Source organism: Ochotona curzoniae, unplaced genomic scaffold (assembly GCF_017591425.1).
Source record: "Ochotona curzoniae isolate NIBS_2020 unplaced genomic scaffold, NIBS_Ocur_1.0 scaffold_3208, whole genome shotgun sequence".
In the NCBI taxonomy this organism is placed as follows: Eukaryota; Metazoa; Chordata; class Mammalia; order Lagomorpha; family Ochotonidae; genus Ochotona; species Ochotona curzoniae.
Genome location: NW_024467106.1, coordinates 14,071,256 through 14,092,299, shown reverse-complemented (window position 1 = coordinate 14,092,299; position 21,044 = coordinate 14,071,256). Strand labels below are relative to the sequence as shown.

General features: G+C 41.0%; 1 protein-coding gene across 1 annotated transcript in view; it reads right to left on the bottom strand.

Annotated features, from left to right (window-relative positions):
• Positions 1 to 21,044, bottom strand: part of ASTN2 (astrotactin 2) — a 936,573-nt gene that overhangs the window by 540,659 nt on the left and 374,870 nt on the right. Inside the window, exon 7 of the mRNA XM_040963108.1 lies at positions 2,334 to 2,501. Within this exon, the coding sequence (XP_040819042.1) occupies positions 2,334 to 2,501 (168 nt within the window). The remainder of the gene's footprint in view (positions 1 to 2,333; positions 2,502 to 21,044) is intronic.

The window sequence follows — 21,044 nt, the reverse complement described above, 5'->3', positions numbered from 1 at the left end:
AGAAACACATGACTTCATCAGGATTTACCCAGCTGCTGAGTGAGAAAAATGATGAGGTAGGTGTAAAGAAAGGTTATAGGGGACAAATACAGATTAGGGTGGCTTAACATCTAAAAGCCTTGATTAAGACAAAGAACTTTCAGTTGTCTTGTCAAATAAGATAAAAAGAACTGCATTTCTTTTCAAGTAGCGTTCCCATGAGGCCTGAGTGAATATTACCAACATGTACCCATTTAAGGATAACAGAGAATATTGATCATAAAGCTAAATCTTGGCCTGATGTTACAGACACACAAGTTAGCTTGCAGAAGCCATCTCCTTACTTTGGGACTGGTGCCCCTCGTAGAACAGGAAGCGTTGACCAGGAAGAACCAACCTTTTGAATTGGGGTACAGCACAGAGCACACAGCCCACTGTCCCCTTTGTACAGAGACTCTTGTGGTAGTATCCATGTACTGAGTCTTTCAGGCAAGCCAGCCAGACTCCCAGGAATGGAGATGAAGTTTCAGAGAAAATATCCCAATGCAAAATTGTAGAGATGTATGACACGCGAGGAATAGGGTGATCCGGGATCTAATCCTATGTTGGCTTCTGACTTTCTTTTCTCTGACTCCCATTTCCTTATTTGTAGATAGTAAATCTATCACTCTCTGGGTATCCACTACAAATAAAATATTACCTATCTGCTGAATATTTAATGTAAATAAAATTCATCTCATGGGGTTAACTACCATCTAGATGTACTCAACTTGCAAATTTTGGTCTCTTGAGACTTCTCTGAATCTGACAAAGTATGCTGATAGTCAATTCCCTATTATTATTGTTTTGTTTTCCATGATATATTTTGTAGGTATATGGATTCTTCCTTCTCCTTCCTCTTGCTCTATTTTCCTCTCCTATATTAACACGGTGTTATAGTCCTTTAGTAACAGTTACAAGCTTTACTTCCTGCAATAAGCATTTCACAGCATTATAAGCAAACATCATCCTGCCAAGGTATAGTTAACTGTTTCATTGGCAGTCCTCCTTTATTTGAGATTAGAGATTCACTTCCCAGTATGCCAGACATCAGTAAATAGTTCATCTATGAGGATGCATGTATATACCTGAATACCAATACATCTATTTTGCACTTTACATGAAGGCTGTCTTATATCAATATGGAGAATGTTCAGACAACTGAGAATTGGTCTACCATATGACCTAGCTATCCCACTCCATGGGAATATATCCAAATGAAATAAAACCTGCATGTAAGAAAGCAATTTGTAACACTATATAGCAGCATCAATTTATAATAGCAAAGACATGAAACAACCCAGATACGTGCCAACAGGTGACTAAATAAAGAAACTGTGGTACATCTACTCTATGTATACTATGCCATCATAACAGGAATGGAATCCTACCATTTGCAAAAAAAAAAAAATGGTCCCAACTAGAAACCATTATGCTCAGTGAAATAAGCCAGTCCAAAAAGGACAAATATTCATAGTTAATTCTTATAATAATTTTATGTTGCTTTAGAATCCATTTTGAATATAAGTCTAACTTATACAGAAGCATGGCATAAACGTTCTTGACTATATCTCTAGTTCTACACATTCTTCCATATACTCAGTGTGGTCTGGTCATATCTTCTGTTATGGAGATCACTGTGCATTAGAAGCAGAATATCACACCTAAATGGGCTAAGACAGAGAGGACAACTCGGGCAGACTTCTTGCTTAGCTGAAGGGCCTCTTTGCTTTTCTGAAACCCAGTTCACTCCTATACTAGGATGCAAGATTCAGTAGGTACAGGTTTTTACTTTTTTTAAAAAATTGCCATGTCCCCAGTGCAAGGGAAATTTCCATTTTTAATCTATTATCTCATTTAAGCCTAATAGCCGGTTTGTGGATTAGGATCTATTCTCTGGCACTCACAGATAGGCAACTGTTTTCTAAAGACTTTCAGCTGAGCTGAACTCAGGGCTTTCAGATGGTACTCAGACTCTCTGATTTGAGGAAGTCAAACCTAGAAGTTTTCCAGGGTCCTTTATCATTCTGAGATCCTGTGGTTCTCTGAGAATTTCCTCTTCCCAGGCAAAGACAGAGGTCAAGAATCAAGTGAACTGATGGACCTTTGCCTCAAGTTCTTGTGAATGGCTTAGAAGCCATTCTCACTCTTCCGGTTGTCTCATTCCTCTGTTGTATCTCTGATATTCAAATGAATAAGTAAATAAAAATAAAGAAGAACCCATGTTTCTTTAAGCAGGATGGAGCTCAGACCCTCCTTTGCCCCACACTTTGGTTCCCTCTGTCCCCGGCCCGTTCTCACATCCCATGGCTCACCTGTTTCCGGGTCGCACAGCTGCTCGCAGGCATCTGTTGTCCTCTGTCCACAGAGGTCTCTCACCCATGGGGATGTGGCATTGATCTGGTAATACAGGGACAGCTTGGCCGGGTTTAGCCAATCAGAGATGTCCAGGTAGCTCCCTTCACTCACCACGAAGCTGCTTCCTATGGGTGAACAGAGAGAAAGACAGCTACTTTCTCCTCAATGTTAGGGGTTAGCTCTTGGTACTATAGAAACAGAGAGGTCATACACAGCCCACAGTATCCCTCACTCACCCATCTAGTTATCTGATCTCACTAATCTATAAGCATTTTACACAGCATATATAATGTGCAGGTCATAGTGTCAGAACAAATATGGACAGATAAAATAAGATATGAGACAGTGTTCAGCCTAATAGTTATTACAACTAAGCAGAACATGTGTTCAAATCCTGGGTCATTCGTTACCAGCCACTGACTCTGGGCAAATCACTCAATACCTCTGAGCCTTGTCTGTTCATGTGTAAATGAAACTATTAAAGGGACCCATCTTAGGACATTTTTTGGGAGAATGAAATGTATTAATATAGATATAATGTTTAACCAAAGCTTAATTATTCTAGTAAACAATGGTTATCTTAATCTTCAGAAAGATGTATTTGCACTTCCACGGCAGAATTACAGAGAGAAGGAAAGAGAGAGAAATTCTATGTGCTGGATCACTCCCAAAATGGCCCAAACAACTCAAGTTGGGCTGGTCAAATGCCAGGAACTTCTCCCAGGTTTCCCTCATAGATGTGGGGGCCCAGGGACTTGAACCAATCTCCACTGCTTTCCCAGGTCATTAGCAGGGAGCTGGATTGGAAGTGGAGTAGCTGGAATTTGAATAGTTTCCATATGGGATGCCCAGTGTTGCAAGTGGAGGATTAACCTGTTTCATACAGCATGGCATGTGCACCAGTAAAAAATGATTAAGACTTTTTTTTTTTGCCCAAAGGAAGACAAGCTATTAATAATCACCCAGACATCCCTTCTAGGATAAGGGTCCTCAGGGGTCAGTACAGGGTGAGAGCAACAGGAGAGGTCAACTGGCTGAGTCTAAGGGAAAAAGCACAGAGTTCTCCTGACCAAGCTGCATTCTGTTCTGCTTGGTATTCTGAGATGAATAGGAAGAAAAACACAGAGAAGCACACACACATGAACACCTAGTGACAGAGAAAGGAAGTTTTCAAAGAAGTCCCCAGCACTTCTATTGAAAAATGTAGCACTTACACAATGAAAAATGCTTTAATATTGGGAACTAATAGGGATGCATGAAGTTTAAGAGCAAATGGACCCTGTAGCTTCTACCAATAAGGATCAGCTATGACCCAGCCCTAGCCAGCTCCTGTCACAGGGGACTGATAGCAAGTGTAGCAAGTCAGATTTGCTTTGGAAACAGCTAAAAAATGATTTTTGTTTTTATCAATGCATCAGCGATGGTTTCAATTTGTTCTTGAAAGCATTTCAGGCTAAAGAAAAAGCTCTACTTTGTAGTGTTTGCTTTGAAATGGTCCTCATGTGTTTATCTATATGGACAGCATGTCTACATGTATCCACACATAGTGGATATACATAGTCATGCATAGTATTACATACACAACTCACACACATACACCTATGCACACACACTTTTGCATACACAGTCCTGATGGGGGCAATAAATGAAAGCATATTTGGGATGGCTGCCTATGAGTAGTATGGCTGAACTATGTAGGTAGCAATAAAATTAACAGGTAGGATTTCATAAGGGGAAAATAAAGAGTCCAAAAAGGACCAAGATTTGCAAAGCTAAACTTGGTATGGCAGATCTAGGAATCTTAGATGCAAAAGACTTTAAATAGAGTATCACAGATGCTCATCTGACAGAGTGGTTTAAATGCTGCTTGGGATAGCCTGCCTCTAATATCTGAATGCCTGGGGTTGAATCCTGGCTCTACACCCAAGTCTAGTTTCCTATTAATGTGCACCATGGGACATAGCAGGCAATGAACCATGTAATTGGATCCCTGCTACCCACATAGAAGATGCAGATCAAATTCACAAATCTGAACCATGGTTCAGCCCAGCCACAGCCATTGCAGTCATTTGAGAATGAACCCATGGATAGAAGATTTCTCTTTCTGTCTCTTTTCCTCTCGTCTCCTTTCTTGCAGCCTCTCCTTTCCTCCATCTCTGCCTTTGAAATAAGTAAAAGAGAAAACAATTTTTTAAAAACATAATTATGTTTAGTAACAAAAATGATTCAGTTTCTCTTATAGCATTTGCCTCACCATGAACCCCAAATTGTTTCTACATATGCAATTAAATTCTTCAAAAGGAAAATGAGTTTAAAAAACATCACATAGGTTTCAAAGGAACTTCTCCATCAGTCACATCAGACTCTGCTTGCTCATCTAATGTTGGAATCATTGGCTCAGGGCCCCAGCTGTGGTCGTATGAACAATGGCCATGGTGGCAGTATCCCACAAAACCACACCTGAACACCTGAGCATCTAAGATGATGGGTAGAGAAGTTTTGTTAAGTGCTTGGCAGGCCACAATCATTTTTGCTAACTCACACAACCACTACAATTCTTATCACTGTATGCAAGGGGCTTCCAATTAAAAGCATGGTGGACAACACGATGTCTTACGTCATGTGCATGAAACAGATCTCCACAGGAAGCAACAGAGAAGAAACGACTAGGCTTTGAGTTAAGGGAATGACCACGTTTAAAGTTAGCCCTGAAGTTCTTGGCAGTTACAGGGGGACAAAAACAGAAAGTCTGTTGGATTCCATAATTTCAACTTTCTGGCAGGAGACAATATGCAAATCTGTCTGCAAAGCCATATTTTCCCCTGTGGAACTAAGCCCAAGCTGAAACGTTGTCACATGGGTCCTTGAGCAAGGCACTGAACATCAGTATCGACGACAGATTTTTCTTTTAAAAAGCACAGTCATGCTGTTTAAATGGATAATTCTTGTATTTATTCTCACTAGAGATTGAGGAATGGATATTGAATTGTATCCCAGGGCTGAGTTTGGTTAATCCTACTTCTGCAAGAAAGCTACACAGTGCAGTGATAAAGAGAATATAAGGACAAGAGAACAGCTCAGATCCTCATTCTGTATTACTAGATCCTCTTAACTTGGGCAAGAAAATGTTCACTTATCTCAAGTGGAAATCATGGATACTTATGCTCTTTCACAGGACTGATAGAAAGATTGAAAGTTATAATGAAGGGGGCCAGCACCATGGCTAAACAGGCTAGTTCTCTACCTTCAACTGCTGGCATCCCATAGAGGCACCAGTTCATGTCCCGGCTGCTCCACTTCCCATCCAGTTCCCTGCTTATGGCTGGAAAAGCAACAGAGGATGGCTCAAGTTCTCGTGACCCTGAACCCACGGAAAAGACCCAGAAGAGGCACCTGGCTTCTAGTTTCAGACCAGCTCATGTCCAGCCATTCAGCCATTGCGGCCATTTAGAAAGTGAATCAGTGGATGAAAGATCTTTTTCTCTCTGTTTCTCCTTCTTTCTATGAATTTGCCTTTTTAAAAAGTGATAATGCATTTATCTTATGTCAAGGTCACTGGAAAACAAGCGCAAAAGTGGAGATTTCTATGTGGAGACTTTAGGGCTTAATTTAGTAAGGGGATAATCAAAGAGGGTCTGAGTCAAGGAAAGAGTTGAATTGCCCTGCAGTGACTGCATCCTCCTCAGCTGATGCTGTGGGGAACTCTGGATCTGGTATGGTCTTGCAGAATAGTTACAAATCAAGAGAACAGTAGCAGACCTTTGTGGCACCACATTGACAAGCAATTGGATACATCCTATCACTGATGAAGCCATGTAACCTTGAGTCAGGTGGTTTCTTTCAATTGAAAACATATCTTCAGGATGGTCTCAGCTGAGAGGCTTGAAGCAGCAACATTTCTGGCAGCTGGGGCAATGAGTGCCTCATTTCCAACTGGAGCTTGGAGTGCAACACAATATCCATTTTAGTGTGTGAAGTCTTGAGCATACTGTGGAACAGCAACTCAGGGAGCTATCTCGATTTTTATTTGGAGTTCTTACAAACATGGAAGATTTCGATGCAGTCCTAGTCAGCAGATCTCTATCAGTTCTGAGAAAGACAAATCTCCTTGCAAAAAGATACAACTTGACTATTGTATCCTCCCAACCTGTACATGTTAATATCTAATTCCCAGCATGATGCTATTTGGAGGTCCAGTCCTTGGGAGGTGTCAAGCTCATGAATAGATTAGTCCTTGTAGAAGAGACATCAGAGACCTGCAGCACCCCTTCTCACATGTGTTGACACCGTGAGAAGATGACAGCCTATGATTCAGGCCATCACCACACACCTAATATATTGGCACCCTGATCTTGGATTTACCAACTTCAAGAACGGTGAGAAATAAATCTCTATAGGTTATAACTTCTAGTCTATACAATTGTGTTATAACAGCCTGAATGAATATAGCAGATTATCCTTAACTCTTTTTTTAAAAAGAGACCATATAGAATTAAAAGTCAGCTTTGAATGATCACTCTGTTCACCCAGAGATGTACTACACAGTTTGACCACTTAATCTTTCCAACTCTCAGGAAGAACAGCATGAAGTTCAGAGAGAAAGTCATTGCGGCAAATGTGTCTATTATGTGAATCAAGAATTTTCAACCTTCAAACTAGAGCAATAGACTGACTATTGGATTTTCGGTTCCTTTAGGGAATAATATTGAGAACCAGGTTTTTGGTTGGGTTACTTTCCATGACTGTTTCACTTCTCCAGTCGTCTGTGATTTCCTTTTTGACCATTTCATGTATTTCTAGAGCACCTTTGCTTTTTCTGATGGTCTGTGATTTCCTACAAGGAAGAGTTCATGATTCATTAATTCTTATCAGTCAAGCTCTCAGTAATATGCTCGGCACATACTTGGAGTTTAGTGAGTGCCAACTATATTAATGAGATCGAAGTTCCATGCTTGACTAGGGGGAATTGCAAGTCACTTCATCATGGAGTTGTAAAGCAAGAATGCCTACTCATTGATTTGACAGTTATTTTTCTTTTCACATTTTGAGAACAAGATGTCTAGCCCTTCATAATCTTCCTAATTTCAATCTAGAACTTGATTTTCATTATGGCAACTTTTGAGCAACTCTTTTACCCTGCAGCCCTGTCAAATGGATTGCAAAAAAAGCAACAAAGGTAGGGGGATGCCATGACAGAGAGTCAGCAGATATCAATTCATATAAAATGTGTTCTCTTAATCAACATTTATAAAACTTTCCCTGTGTAAGAAACAGAGATGGGGAAAGGCTGAATCTATTGAGAAAATGATAAATGAGACGAAGAGGTCAAACATGTGTACATGGGCTTTGTTAAGAACTGCCCGCAAGGGAAAGACATTGCCTTTGTATATAAGAAGCCTAAGGGACCTCAGAGAGAAATCAGTGAAAAGCTGACCTTTAATGAAACTGTGAAGGATGAAGGAGAACAAGCGATGCCAAAGGTGAAGGACAGAGCGCACTGGTCTATCCTCTCCAGGGCACATGACAACCTACAAGGCATCACACCTTGAGGTTGATTCTAGATCTGGCTCATACATGTTATTTTCCTTACTGAACTATTCCACTCAGCCAGCATCTGTTCTCATATACACTATGTCACAGATTCATTTATTCACTGAGATACTACCCTGGGTGCTGGCTGAATACAATCTGATGTTTCTCTACTGAGAATTTATGGAGCACAAAGGATGATCAGATATGGTAGGTCTCCGGCATGTCCTCTCTACTAGATTGTGTACTTTTTAAATAAAAAAATACTAGAAGGGAAAAACAAACATAGACAGACAGGAGATTTTTCCATTCTAAATGCCAGCAATAACAGGGGCTGAACCAGGGCAATGCTAGGAGCTCACAGTGCAATTCACATCTCCTAGGTAGGTGGCAAAGAAAAAGCACTTGAGCCGTCATTTTCTACCTCCTAGAATGGCATTAACAGAAAACTTGCATTTGAATTGGGACCAAAACTCAAACACAGGCACACCAATATAGAACGTGGGCATTCTAAACAGAAACTCAGCATTACACCAATTGCCTACTCTAAGGTCATGTGTCAAAATATACTGATTCCAGAAATAAGGGGAGCAACCGTCTGAGAGAGCATACAAGTGCCCCCCCCCCCAATCATGGGTTTACTCAACAAAAACCAGCAACAGTCAAGCTGAAGCCAGGTGTGAATAACTCAACTCAAAACTTGCAAGTTGGTGACAATAACCTACAGCCATTGCCACTGCTTCCCAGGGCCTTCATTAGCAGGAAGCTAGAGTCAGGAATAAGAAGTGGAAATCAGATCTGAGCATTCTGATGTGGGATGCAAGCATCCCACATGCTGTCTTGATTACTAGGCCAAACACCTGTCACAAGACTGTGCATGCTTTGATATATGTACACACACACACACACACACACACACACACACACACACACACACAGAGAGAATATACACGCACAAGCTCCCATCTACTCATTTTCTCCTGAAATGCTCACAAAAATTAAGAACCAAATGAACCAACCCAAGGAGCCTAAAATTCAATCCAGGGCTCTCAAATGCAGGAACCAAATCGTGAGCGTCATCACTGGTATCTGCATTAGCATGCATTAGCAGAAAGCTGAAGTCAGGACCCAAAGCTGGGAAACAAATCCGGGCATTCTTAAGGGAATCCCTGGCATCTTAACCAATATCTTAACTGCTAGACTAAATGCCCACCCTGAACTATGTATTTCTTGGTGACAAAGGCCATGTTTGTTAGACTGCATAACCATCAAAGTTCTTAGGGTATCATCTGGGTTCAGAAGATAGGGATCAGTAGGTTGTACAGCCAGAGCAGGAGGTAAGGTGCAGAAACAGAACATCACTAAAGCTGAGGAATCTCAAGCAGCAATCTCTGAAAAGATGTTGGTATTTATCTGGACAATAAGATGCTGGACTCTATGCTTGGTATACACTTGCAATGAAAGAATCTGGACTGAATTTGAAATGTAATACAGCAACAAGGTGGAGGAATCCACCATGGGGGGAGGGGTTGGGGGAATCCCAGAGCCTATTAAACTGTCTCACATAATGCAATGTAATTTATATATATATATATGTATATATGTATATAGCAAAAGAATACACATACATTATTCCAAGCATCCATATTGTTAGTTTTCCCCTGAGCCCTTGTTTTATTTTCTTAATTTTGTATTAAAACTTCTCTTCCCTCACTTTTTTTTTCTGAGTGTTAAGATTCCTCTTTATATCCACAGACCTCCCCAGAGAGCAATGACTCTGAAAGGAATTTCTGCCAAAATCTCAACTTCAAAATGTCATGTTTCCTTATTTTTAAATATACATATATGTGTTTCTCCTACAGGATTATGGGTATACACACCATCTAATTAGCCAAATGGATTTTCAGTTCAGCCCAATGATTTCCTTATCTAGCATCCGAAGCCCCGTGTTGCTCAGGGGACTCACATGGGCACGGAGGTCCTCATTAACTCTGATCTTCAATTACGTTGATTATAAGACTGCTTGTGTAATTGTGCAGCCTAGTTCAGGGGTAAGCTTGGGAGCTCAGGCCACTCTATAATGTTCTCTGAAAAGCCAGAGGCCCATCAGCACCTACAGCAGCAGAAAGCTACAGATGAGAGCTAAAAATACCACGGAAGGAGGTATCACCAGACAAAACTGCCTGGAGAGCCAGACGGCAGCTGCAAATCCTTTGATTATACCTCCAATCAGGAGACAGACCTCTGAGAACCATGAAGAGATGTTTTCAAAAGAAGGCGGTGGTCACAGTGGTACGTGGTGAGCAGGGGAATGAAGGCTTGTTTGACTGAAAGCTGGTCTGCACAAACGAGGAGCAAAGACACTTTTGGCCCAAAGGATTCAGTTTTGTTTTTGTCCTCTTGCTGTGAGTGTAAAATAATACAAGGGCTCCTTGTTCATCACCCTCAGGGTACCACAGATCCTATGTCTCAGGGTTTTGGACCTGGAAGGAATGACTTTCTTGTAATGTAGGACAGAAGACAAACTGTAGTGAACTGAGAATCACACCCACTCTCAGCCTAAAAGATCCTGAATGGTGTATTCACTCCACCTTTGCCCTTCCGCAAAGGCCCAGGTCCTTGATCATATGCTACTATACACAACCAACCGGAACATCTTTAACTAGTGAGTGACTGAACTGCAAAACTGGAGTTGAAAGAGAGAGCGGTGAGCCCAGCATGATGGCCTCGTGGCTAAATCCTCGCATTTTTATCTGTTGGGTTCCACTATGGGTGTCAGTTCCTGTCCCGGCAGCTCCACTTCCCACGCAGCTCTCTGCTTGTGGCCTGCGAAAGCAGCAGAAGATGACCCAAAACCTTGGGACCATGCACCTGCATGGGAACTGAGAGGGAGCTCCTGGCTTCAGATTGGCTCAGCTCTGCCCCTTGTGGCCACTTAGGGAGTAACTTAGGGATGTGAAAAGGAGTGGCAGATGTATCATAATCCACAAAATTGTGCGAGATGAAAATGACTCTAGGAATTAGATAGCAAAGAAGACAAGAAGTTTCAATGGCTGTATTTAACAAAGTCATCTCCTTAATTGTGCATGAAAATGTTACTTGTCTTAAAGTTTTTTTTTTTTTTTTAATGTTGGAAAGGCAGATTTACAGAGAGAAGGAGGGACAAAGAGAAAGATCTTCCATTTGCTGGCTCATTCCCCATGTGCCTGCAATAACCTGAGCTGAACTAATTCAAAGCCAGGAGCCAGGAACTAGGAGCTTCTTTTGGGTCTCTCATGCAGATGCAGCATCCCAACACTTTGGGCCATCCTCTACTGCTTTCCCAGGCCACAAGCACTGAGCTGGAAGGGAAGCAGAGCATCCATGATACAAACTGACACCTATATGGGATCCTGGTGCATGCAAGGTGAGAAATTTAGTCACTAGGCCACCATGCCAGGCCCAAACACGCTAGATTAAAAAAAACAAAACTATGGAAAAGATAGGACCTTGTATGATGTTGCAATCTATTTTAAATGTTTTTAAAAATTATTTGAAAGGCTGTTCAAGAGGGAGAGACAGAGAGATGGAGAGAGATACAGAGAGAGAGACTGACATTTCATCTGATGGTTTACTCCCCCAATCGCCACGGCTGGGCTAAGCTTAAATGCAGCATCAAGAACTACATCTTACATCCCACACATGTGACAGGGCACAAGCACTTGAGCCACTTTCTGCTGCTTTCCAAATGCATTAGCAGGGAACGAGATAGGAAGTAGACTCCAAAGCAGCACTCTGATGCGGGGAGCTGAGACTTAAAACTACTGTGTCTCGGTGCTGGAATGAAGATTGGAAGCTTAGAATAATCATGCAACAGACAAGAATTTTAGGATACAATGATAGTCACATATTTTTAAGAAACCAGAAAATGTTGAGTCCCTCTGTAGCACAGGGTTTGTCAACATTTGAAAATAATCTTGTGAGAAGCCTTTTAAACATTCATTTTTCTCTAACCACATTCCACTTAGGAAATTTAAACATCTTACATATCTTGCATACTTGCTTATGTACACAACGTACTATTTCTAAGATGTGCTTTAACTGTACATTAAAAGAGTAACAGTAGCTTTTCACCTTTTACAAGCGTCAGATTTTTCTTGAGAATGATGCCCTTGCCAGACTTTCTTCTGGAGATAAGGAAACTAAGGCCTCAGAACAGACGGCACCTTCCTGAGATCCCACCCAGATTAGTGATGGAATCAAAAATTGCACAGTACGACCCTCCACTCCACTGCTACAAGGAAGAGGGGATGGGTTAGAGAGGCCGTGTAGCTAGCAAGTATCAGTGCCAGACCAGAACCTAAATGCTGTTGTCTATCTCAGAGTTCATTCCATTATTCCACATGGTCCATTCAGGACAGGCTGTGGAGTAAGTGACCAGGAGGCGACAGGAGACCACTGGGAAAAATGGAAGGCACCCTGTGAGGTGTGAGACAGTGCAGAGCCCATCGCAAAACATCCTCCACAAGGTGGCACGGGCGTGGGAGGGCTGCACTCCAGGGATGGTGGGTGTCCCACGTTAGAGAAACTGTAGTCTGGAAATAAAGTTGTATCATTTTGTCTCCCCCCCTCCATTGGAGATTCCCCTGAGGCGAACAGCCCAAAACTGCTCCAGGCAAGTATTGTGTTTCTGTCTTCTCACCTCAAATTGTGATCAAAGTTTAGCTAAACACAGATTGCCACAAAATTCGACATGTCTTGCATATCCCTCAACTTGCTTCAAAGCAGAGTTAGGGACATTTGAGTCTGGACAAGAAAGGTTTGAGATTTTTGACATTTCAAAAAAAGTGGCTTCCTCTCAAGGGGATAGTATAATTTGATACCAAACAGGAAAAGAACAAAGTCCTGAAATGCATCTCATTTTTCTCTAGCTCATTTACATTTTAAAGATGAATCTTGGTTAAAGATTTAAAGCAGCTATTTACTTTTAATTGAAACTTTTATTTATTCAGTTTTTCATTTTAACTTTTTTCAATATTTCATTGTGAATTTATACATCAGAGCCTATTTCACTGCTTGATTTCTTTTTGATCCAAGATCAATGCCTCTTCAATAAACAGAGGGGACAGTTGCTCCCTAAACCCCATAGGTCCTTTAGCTCTGACTTACTACTACTGAAAAGTCTCCCTGCTTGTCAGTCCAAGTAAGACATAAGCTCAGGTAAATGTACAGATGGGCACTTGACAGGAGTCATTCAGAAACAGATAAAATCCAGGCCTAGCGTGGACTAAATCCCTTTATCTGAGAAAGCCATTTATATTTCTTTATCTGTAGAATGGGACTAATATCATAGAGCTCCTATAATCTCTAAATGAAATAGATTTGAATTACCTATTGACGATTCAGCAGTGGACTTAAAACTTCTGTTGTATTAACACCTTTACTAATGCATCTGTACATACAACTGGATAATGGCACATATGTGCACACTGACATACACAGATAATCCTCTGAAAATAATATGTCACATAGATTGTGCTTCCTGAAATTGTGCAAAAGGGTAGTACTACCTGAAAACTGGACATAAGTTCTATTTCTAAAAGGAGGGTGGACAAGGGTGCAATGGTTAAGATGCCATGCGGGATGACTTCTCAGTGCATGTGGCATGTGTGGTGTGGAGTTCTCGGGTTTTGAGTCCTGGTGTTTCCTCTGATTGCAGCTCCCGATTGGTATACAGCTAATGTACACCTGGGGAGGCAGCAGACAAATGGTTCCACTACTTGTTTCCCTCCATCCACATGGGGAACTTAGGTTGATTCTCAGATGTGTGGCTTTAGCCTGACTCGGCTCAAGCTCTCGCAGGTATTTGGGGAAAGATCTAACACATGGCAGATATCCGGGGCTGTCTGTCAGCTCTATTTTCCTTTCAAAAAATATATATATAAAGGTGTTTTTGTTGTTGTTGTTGTTGTTTTTTGAAATAAGAACCTTGTCTTGCTCTTCTCTACCCGGGTTACACTCAATTCCAGAAATGCAGATTTATCACTCCTCCCAGCAGCTTCTCTTATGATTTTCACAGTACTCCAGGTTGTGTTGGGCAGGGAAGGAATGAAAGAACCTGCTCAAAGTTGTGAGACAGGAATCAGAAAAACACTGTGCGGGTCAGAGCAGCAGGTCTGGCAATATTTTGTTCAGTACTTAAAAAATGATAATTTATTCACTTTTTATTTAAAAGACAGAGTTACAGAGAGAAAAGGAAAGACAGAGAATCTTCCAAATGGCCAAAACGGCAGGAGCTGGGCTGGACTGAAGCCACGAACCAAGGGCATCTTCCCCATGGGTGCAGGGGCCCCAACATTTGAGCTATCTTCCACTGCTTTCCCAGGCAATCTGCAGGAAGCTGGATAAAAAATGGATCATCCAGGACTCAATCCTATTTCTATACTGGATGCTGGCACAGCAATCAAAAGCTTGGCTTGCAACACAACAGCACTGGCCCAGGTGCAATACTTCTGCATTAACTGGCTTCACTCTATTCCTTGCCCTGTTGTAACTTTAGTGGGTCCACCCTTTCCTAGGACATGTGCTTCTTCCTGTCATTTGCGAGGGCAATGACAAATGCGGCTCACAACTGTGAGCACTAAGAATAACCACATGAGCAATTCCTCCTTGGGTATGCTGCATTACTACACTGTGGGTTTGGTGCCAGCCAACCAAATTAAGCCCGGGCACCTGCCTGCTTTTTCGTCTCACTGTTGGGGAGTGTGCGTGTACACGTGTATGTGTGTGTGCATGTTGCTTTTTCTAGATCTCTTGCTTTCTACTTTCTACTTGTCTAGAAATCGCTCCAGAGGGAAATCACAGACCTTGAAGTTGGCAAACAGGATTCAGAAGGTGTCCTTCCAACCCAGTGTTGGAGAGACCCTAGGAGAATGCTCAGTATTTGTTTTCTCAGCTTCTTCCTCCAAGAGGCTGTAGAATATTTACATTACAGCATTTACAGCTACTGGTGTGCCTGATTCACTGAATGTACTCATTAAACAAAAATGTTTACTACTGTTGGGGCTATTAATGTAACTGACCTTCAAAATATCAATGAAGGCCACATGTTACATATATTCCCGTTTTATAGCAAACTGAGGCTGAACAAGGTTAAAATAATAAAAATAAATAATTTTTTAAAAAAAAAAACTGATAAGCCAATTTTAAAAAAGAAAAAGAAAGGGTGCATGTCTTAGATTGCTACATTGCAAGGTGGGTCATCTGAAGTTAGAATACAGCCTTTTTCTTTCTAACTACAGAGGTCTGTTTCTGCAATACGAGGCTGCCACCCATTCTGGCTTCTGTCAGTACACATTGCTGCATATTTCTTTACATACAGAGCATCTCATAGTAGCAGCTAATATGTAAATCTCACCATATTGAGAAAGAGAGGCAAAAAAAGATGGCAGAGAAAGGGTGACATAATGTTATAATTTAATACTTAATATCTCCAAAGACATGTAATACATCCTCATGACATTCCCAAGAGATATTTTCTGGAAACTGGACAATAATTCAAATTAATGCTAAGCCTAAATCTAATCGTTTTATGATGCTACAGAGGACTTTATAGGACAAAGCTTACAAAAATCAGAGGTCTTAACAGTCATGTTGATGGAACAGATTTCACTGTCTGGCACAGATGAGAACAGCTGTCTAAATATATAATATTGGTACCTGGAGCAACATAACCAAGCAGATCTGCAACTTAGCCATACTGTAGCCTTAACAATAAGCTATTTACCAGCCAAGTCCACTCATGAAATCTGGAAAATGTAAAGAGAGAAAGGACAAGGAAGCAGATGATAGCTTGGAGGCTCAAATAGAGCATAGGGTGGGGAAGATCCACGTGTTTGGGACATAACACTTGAAGGGTGATTGCTCCTGGTGCAGTTTACGTCTACCATTTGACATTTTGAACCTCACGGCTAGTCTTTTGTGAAATGGGACAGTAGTACCTATCACATACTACCATGTGCAATAGTATATTGGGATGCTCAAGGTTCACAAGGAACGCAATTTGCCTAAGAACATCTTATCTTGGGTTTGAGGCAAGTAGACATAAAAATAGCAAATTCAGGCAGTATGTATGCAGCAAAAGTTCTAGAAGGGAATACCCCCAAAGTGGCATCAGCCTAGCATCCTGAGACTAGAAACATGAGAGACGATGTGTTTTGGAGTACTGAGGGGGGACCTTTCACTGCCCCTGCTTCTACGGTTACAATACCACTAACTTTCTAATAGTTAGAGTGGAATAAAGAATATAGTGCAGATAAAATTACAGCATTGGGTTAAATGTATAATAGATGATCCCAACATGCTTGTTATTTTTGTGTCCCAGGTAATGGCCAGCAATAATCTCCCTCCCTTGACACAGGATGAGGCAGTGTGCCCAAAAAGGCAAGTTTAACTAAGTGCTGGCATTTCATTCCTCCTGTGTGTGTGTCCTCCGCAGCCTTAGGAATATGCCTTTAACCTCAGGTCCTGGAGGGACAAATGTTGCTTTCATCTATTTGTAGAATGTTGCTTTAGATAGCAACAAATGGAAACAAAAGAGGAAATGAAAAGAGGGCCAGATGAGCCTTGTAGAGCTCAGGTAGACCACAGGGAGGCTGAGGTCCAAAGATGCCTCTCCCTACACTCCCCAATGACAATTCCATTCTTACTTGGACTCCATAACTGGCCATTTCTGTATAGTAATTAAGGCACTACACAGTCACTACATTCATTATTTCATTTGATCCTCACAGCACAAGATGTTTGAGGTCTTGGAATCTTATCTGTGCCTTAGCTCTGCAGCATTAAACAAATCTATTATCCTTTTGGGATATTTTCTTTTGAAAAAGAAATTAGGAAAATACACCAACCACTTCTAAGAGTATTATCAAGAAGAAGTAAGGTTATAAATGTACCACATTTAGAATGGTTAACTGTCACTCCCTTATCACAAAGGAAGAAGGCCTCCTACCAAAATCATAGTCACTGATTTAATTACAAACTGGAAACTAGGATCCAGAAATCTATGTGCTGTAACTAGCACTTCTCATTAGGCTTACTGTGTTCAGCTTGCGAATGCATTTATTTCTATTATCAACACTGGTTTATTGAGTACCAAGAAAGCGCCATGTCTGGTTCTAAGAACTGAGTATTCAGCTGGGAATTAAAAAAAAAAAAAAGATGTAACACTTGGTTACAGATAGTGCACAATGTTGGGTGGAAAAACATTAAATATTTACATGCACCAACACTTATACAGCTGCAAATACAGATTAGGGTTGTGAAGAAAGGCAGGAGCTGATGCGAGTACCTAGTAGGTGATGTGTATGCTGTATGCACAAGGGAGGGCTGTAGTCTTTCTGAAACTAATGTTGCTTGCAAAGATACATGAAGTTTCGCAGAATATACTTTGGTTCTATTTTTAGTTGAAACTGAAACAATTTAGCAAATGCTTGTAACTGGAGAATACACAAGACATCTGGTAAATATTTGTGGTTTGGGTTTGAAATTTAATTGTCCTTTCTAGGGTGCTAACTACCCGAAAGAGCACAGTTAAATAGTCCAACTATTATTTTGCAAATCCAAAACAAAGTCCACAGTACAACCTTGCAGTTTACACAACAGGAATAGGCATTGGCACAGGTCATAGAAAGAATAAACAAAGATGAAACAATTGCACTTTTGCAAAGGACAAGTGAGTTTGCTATCTTTTGTTGTTGTCGAATTCAAATGGATCACAAAACACTTTTTTAAAAATAGAGTCTAATGTAGTATCTAAGAGCAGAAACACAGAGCCAGTGGCCAGGATTCAGGTTCCAGCCCTGCTATTAATGAACCATGATAATAACCTAGTTAAATGGGCCTTGGTTCCTCAGCTACAAAAATGTGGATAATGATCTCACGGAAGCGTGGGTGGTGATACATGGAAATTAAATTTGCATTGTTTCAAATCACTCACTTGTAATGTAAATGAGGTAATATATGTAAAGTACTTAAAACAGCACCTAACACATAATAAATGCTTAATAAAAACAGTTCTCGTGCAATTTCTTACATATACTTGATAATCCTATTTTAAGACAAAAATGATTGCTTTGTTCAGATAGAGTTTATCAAAAACAAACATAGCCACCACCCATGCTTTTGCTTAAACCGACTTATCAGCTTGCGTTGAGTGGCATAAACAGAAGCCCACTCTGACTCATTTCTCCCTCCTAATTGCCTGGCCTGCTCCTGCTCTAGGTCTCAGCAGGGAGTCAGTCTTTGGCCAGATACGCATGCTTCCAATTCTATGTGCAGAATCAAGAACACACAGCTCCTGTTGCCTCTGTGGACTGCAAGGAGATGACATTAAAAGTGAGTGATTTGAAACAACTGAAATTTAATTAAAAACAAAATTAAAAGTTGTTCCAAGCCTGGCGCTTTAGCCAGCAAGACTCAGAGGAAATTAGTAAGTGCTACTAATAGCTGGATGCAATTCACAAGGCTCCATGAGGAGACAGTCAGACCAAAAAGATGCATACCTTTTAGATGAAACAATTAAAGATCACTTCTCGAAAATCATCAGGAACAGTATCCCAGGGCAAAAATGAACATTATTTGCTGCTGTATTTCTTTGTGACTTGCTCGTTTCCATTAAGGGAAAGTGCCCTGAGAGTCCCCAAGCAGCACCTTCTCTGGCAACACTAAGGGACCATGATTTTGAAAAAGAGACTTAGGCAAGTAAGAGGTAAGTCAAACTTCTTTAAAAACCCGTTGCCATCTAACCTGAAATCCCATATTAACAATGTATCCCTTGATGTTTCAGACACTCAGATTGCTTAGTAAAAACTGGGCCTCTTTAAATAAGGAGCCTCAAGGAGGCAACAGTCAGCTGAGACAATGGAATGTGGCACCAACACTGATGAGCTGGTTGCTGAAGTACTCAGGTGGATGAAGTTCCAGTGGGTAGTGGGGGGTTCTATCTGAAATACAGTGCTCAGAGGCAGGTCTGTGGGGGGTCAGTCTGCCCCTGGTTCCTAGAACAATATGGAGGCAGGCATAAGAAAAGTAGCAGGAAATCAGAAAAAAAGTGTTTAGACAATAATAAATGAGAGATTAGGGAGTAGTGAGTACAGATGGGATTATAGTAGATTGCCTTAGCATTGTTGGGGGCTGGTGTTTGGCCTAATGATTAAGACACCTCCTCTATGCCCACATGCCAACTCTGAATGCCTGGATTTGAGTCCTGGATTCAGCTCTCACTTCCAATTTCCTAAAACTGTGCACTTGGCAGCTGGTGATAACTCAAGTACTTGGGTTCTTGCCACCTGCATGAGAAAACCTGGATTGGGTGTGAGGCCTGGCTTAGGCCTGACACAGCTTCAGATATCACAGGCATTTATCGAGTGAACCAACAGATGGACATCTTCTCTTTGCTCACTCATTTCTCACTTAGCCTTTCAAATAAATAAGGTAAAAATTTAAATGCACCAAGGGGTGCAATCAATAGGGCAAACACAAACAGTGTTCATCAGAACTCTACCTCGGTGAGCCTTAATTTCTTATGTACATGGAACAACAACAATGTTCCCTAGAACAGCTTTCCCTTGTTCGCCAGTGCAAACAACCTCATCATATTTATTCCAACCATGCTGACATTATCTGGTCTTCTCAGTTCCTCAATTGGCTTTGAACTCGCTGCTCCTTTTGCCTGGCAGTTTCTCTTCCTCTTTCATTTTTCATATGTCTGTTCAAATATCCCTGACCACCACACCTGAGCAGGATATTCTAGATTCCCTCTGTATTTTAACTATTTCACTCCATTTTAATTAGTGTCATATCTGCCCTTAAAGGTTGGCGCTACTGCCTCTTATTTTGTTAACCTACTTCGACAAATGATGAAAGCATCATGAAGATTGGGTTGTGTCTGTCTTCTCCACATAAAAATAAAAAAAAAAGAAATTCTCCAGGGCTCCATGCTCCATCATACACAAGGAGCATGGAATATTTGTTCAGCAGGTACAGCAGTCCTATAATCATTAACTGAGATATTACAGATAAAACACCTCGCTTATGCCCAGGCATAACAAAGATACATGGTGATTTATAAATGCTTTATTTACAAATATCTAAACATATGCTGACTTGGGTTTTAGTGAGCTTATTTCTGGGAGGTCAGAGGATGTTGGAAAAAAAAGGGATCAGACACTTGCAAATGGCAACTGATTAAACTTATTTGTGTTGCATCAGATATGCCTTGAGCAAGTACTTGTTGCCTCTCAGGATCTGTCAGGGCATTTAAGCATGGTTGCAGTAAGTAGGGCTGGGGCCAGGCTGAAGCCAGGATCTAGAACTCAACAGGAGTCTTCCTAATGTGTGGCAGGAACTTCAAAAACTGGAGCCATTACCTGTTATTTCCCAGGGTACACATAAGCAGGTAGCTGGAATCAGAAACAGAACATGAATTCAAACCCAGCAGGTGTCCTAAATGACAACTAATTGTTGTGCCAAACGCATACAGGGGCCAGTCCCTTTTCACACTAGCCTCATCTAATTCTCACACAGATCTTCAAAGGGGGATGATGAATCTGTCCAAACTCAATCTATTCTACACTGCTTAATTCTTCCTCCAGTTTGTCCAAGAACCTTTTGAGATATAGCTCATTGAGAATTAGCATCCATCTCCATCTTCCATCCTGTCCCTTAAGTAGCTTTAAAAATACAAACTTATGCTTACTCTAACCTCAAAGAACCATTCTCATTGTGAAAAATTGTGACCTTATTATGTTTTTAAAATAAAGTTACAATAGGGATGTTAACCATAGAAACACTATAAAATGCATGAAACGTGACTTTTTTGGTATTGTAAACGAGGAACAGATCTAAATATATGCTATGTGGATACTGTGACAAATGTGGAGGCTATAAAATAAAAGTGGAAAAAGAAGACCCAGCTGGAAAATAGTGTATGGTATGGTCAGGAAATAACCAGACAGACCATTAAAATACTGCATCATCGGTGTGGTGATGAAAATAAAATAGGGAAGTTAGGGTGCTCACAGCAGGGATCTTTAACCCCTCTAGAAGTCTCAGAATGCTTCCTACTGGGGTTAGCATTGTGGTGCAGTGGGTTTTGCCAC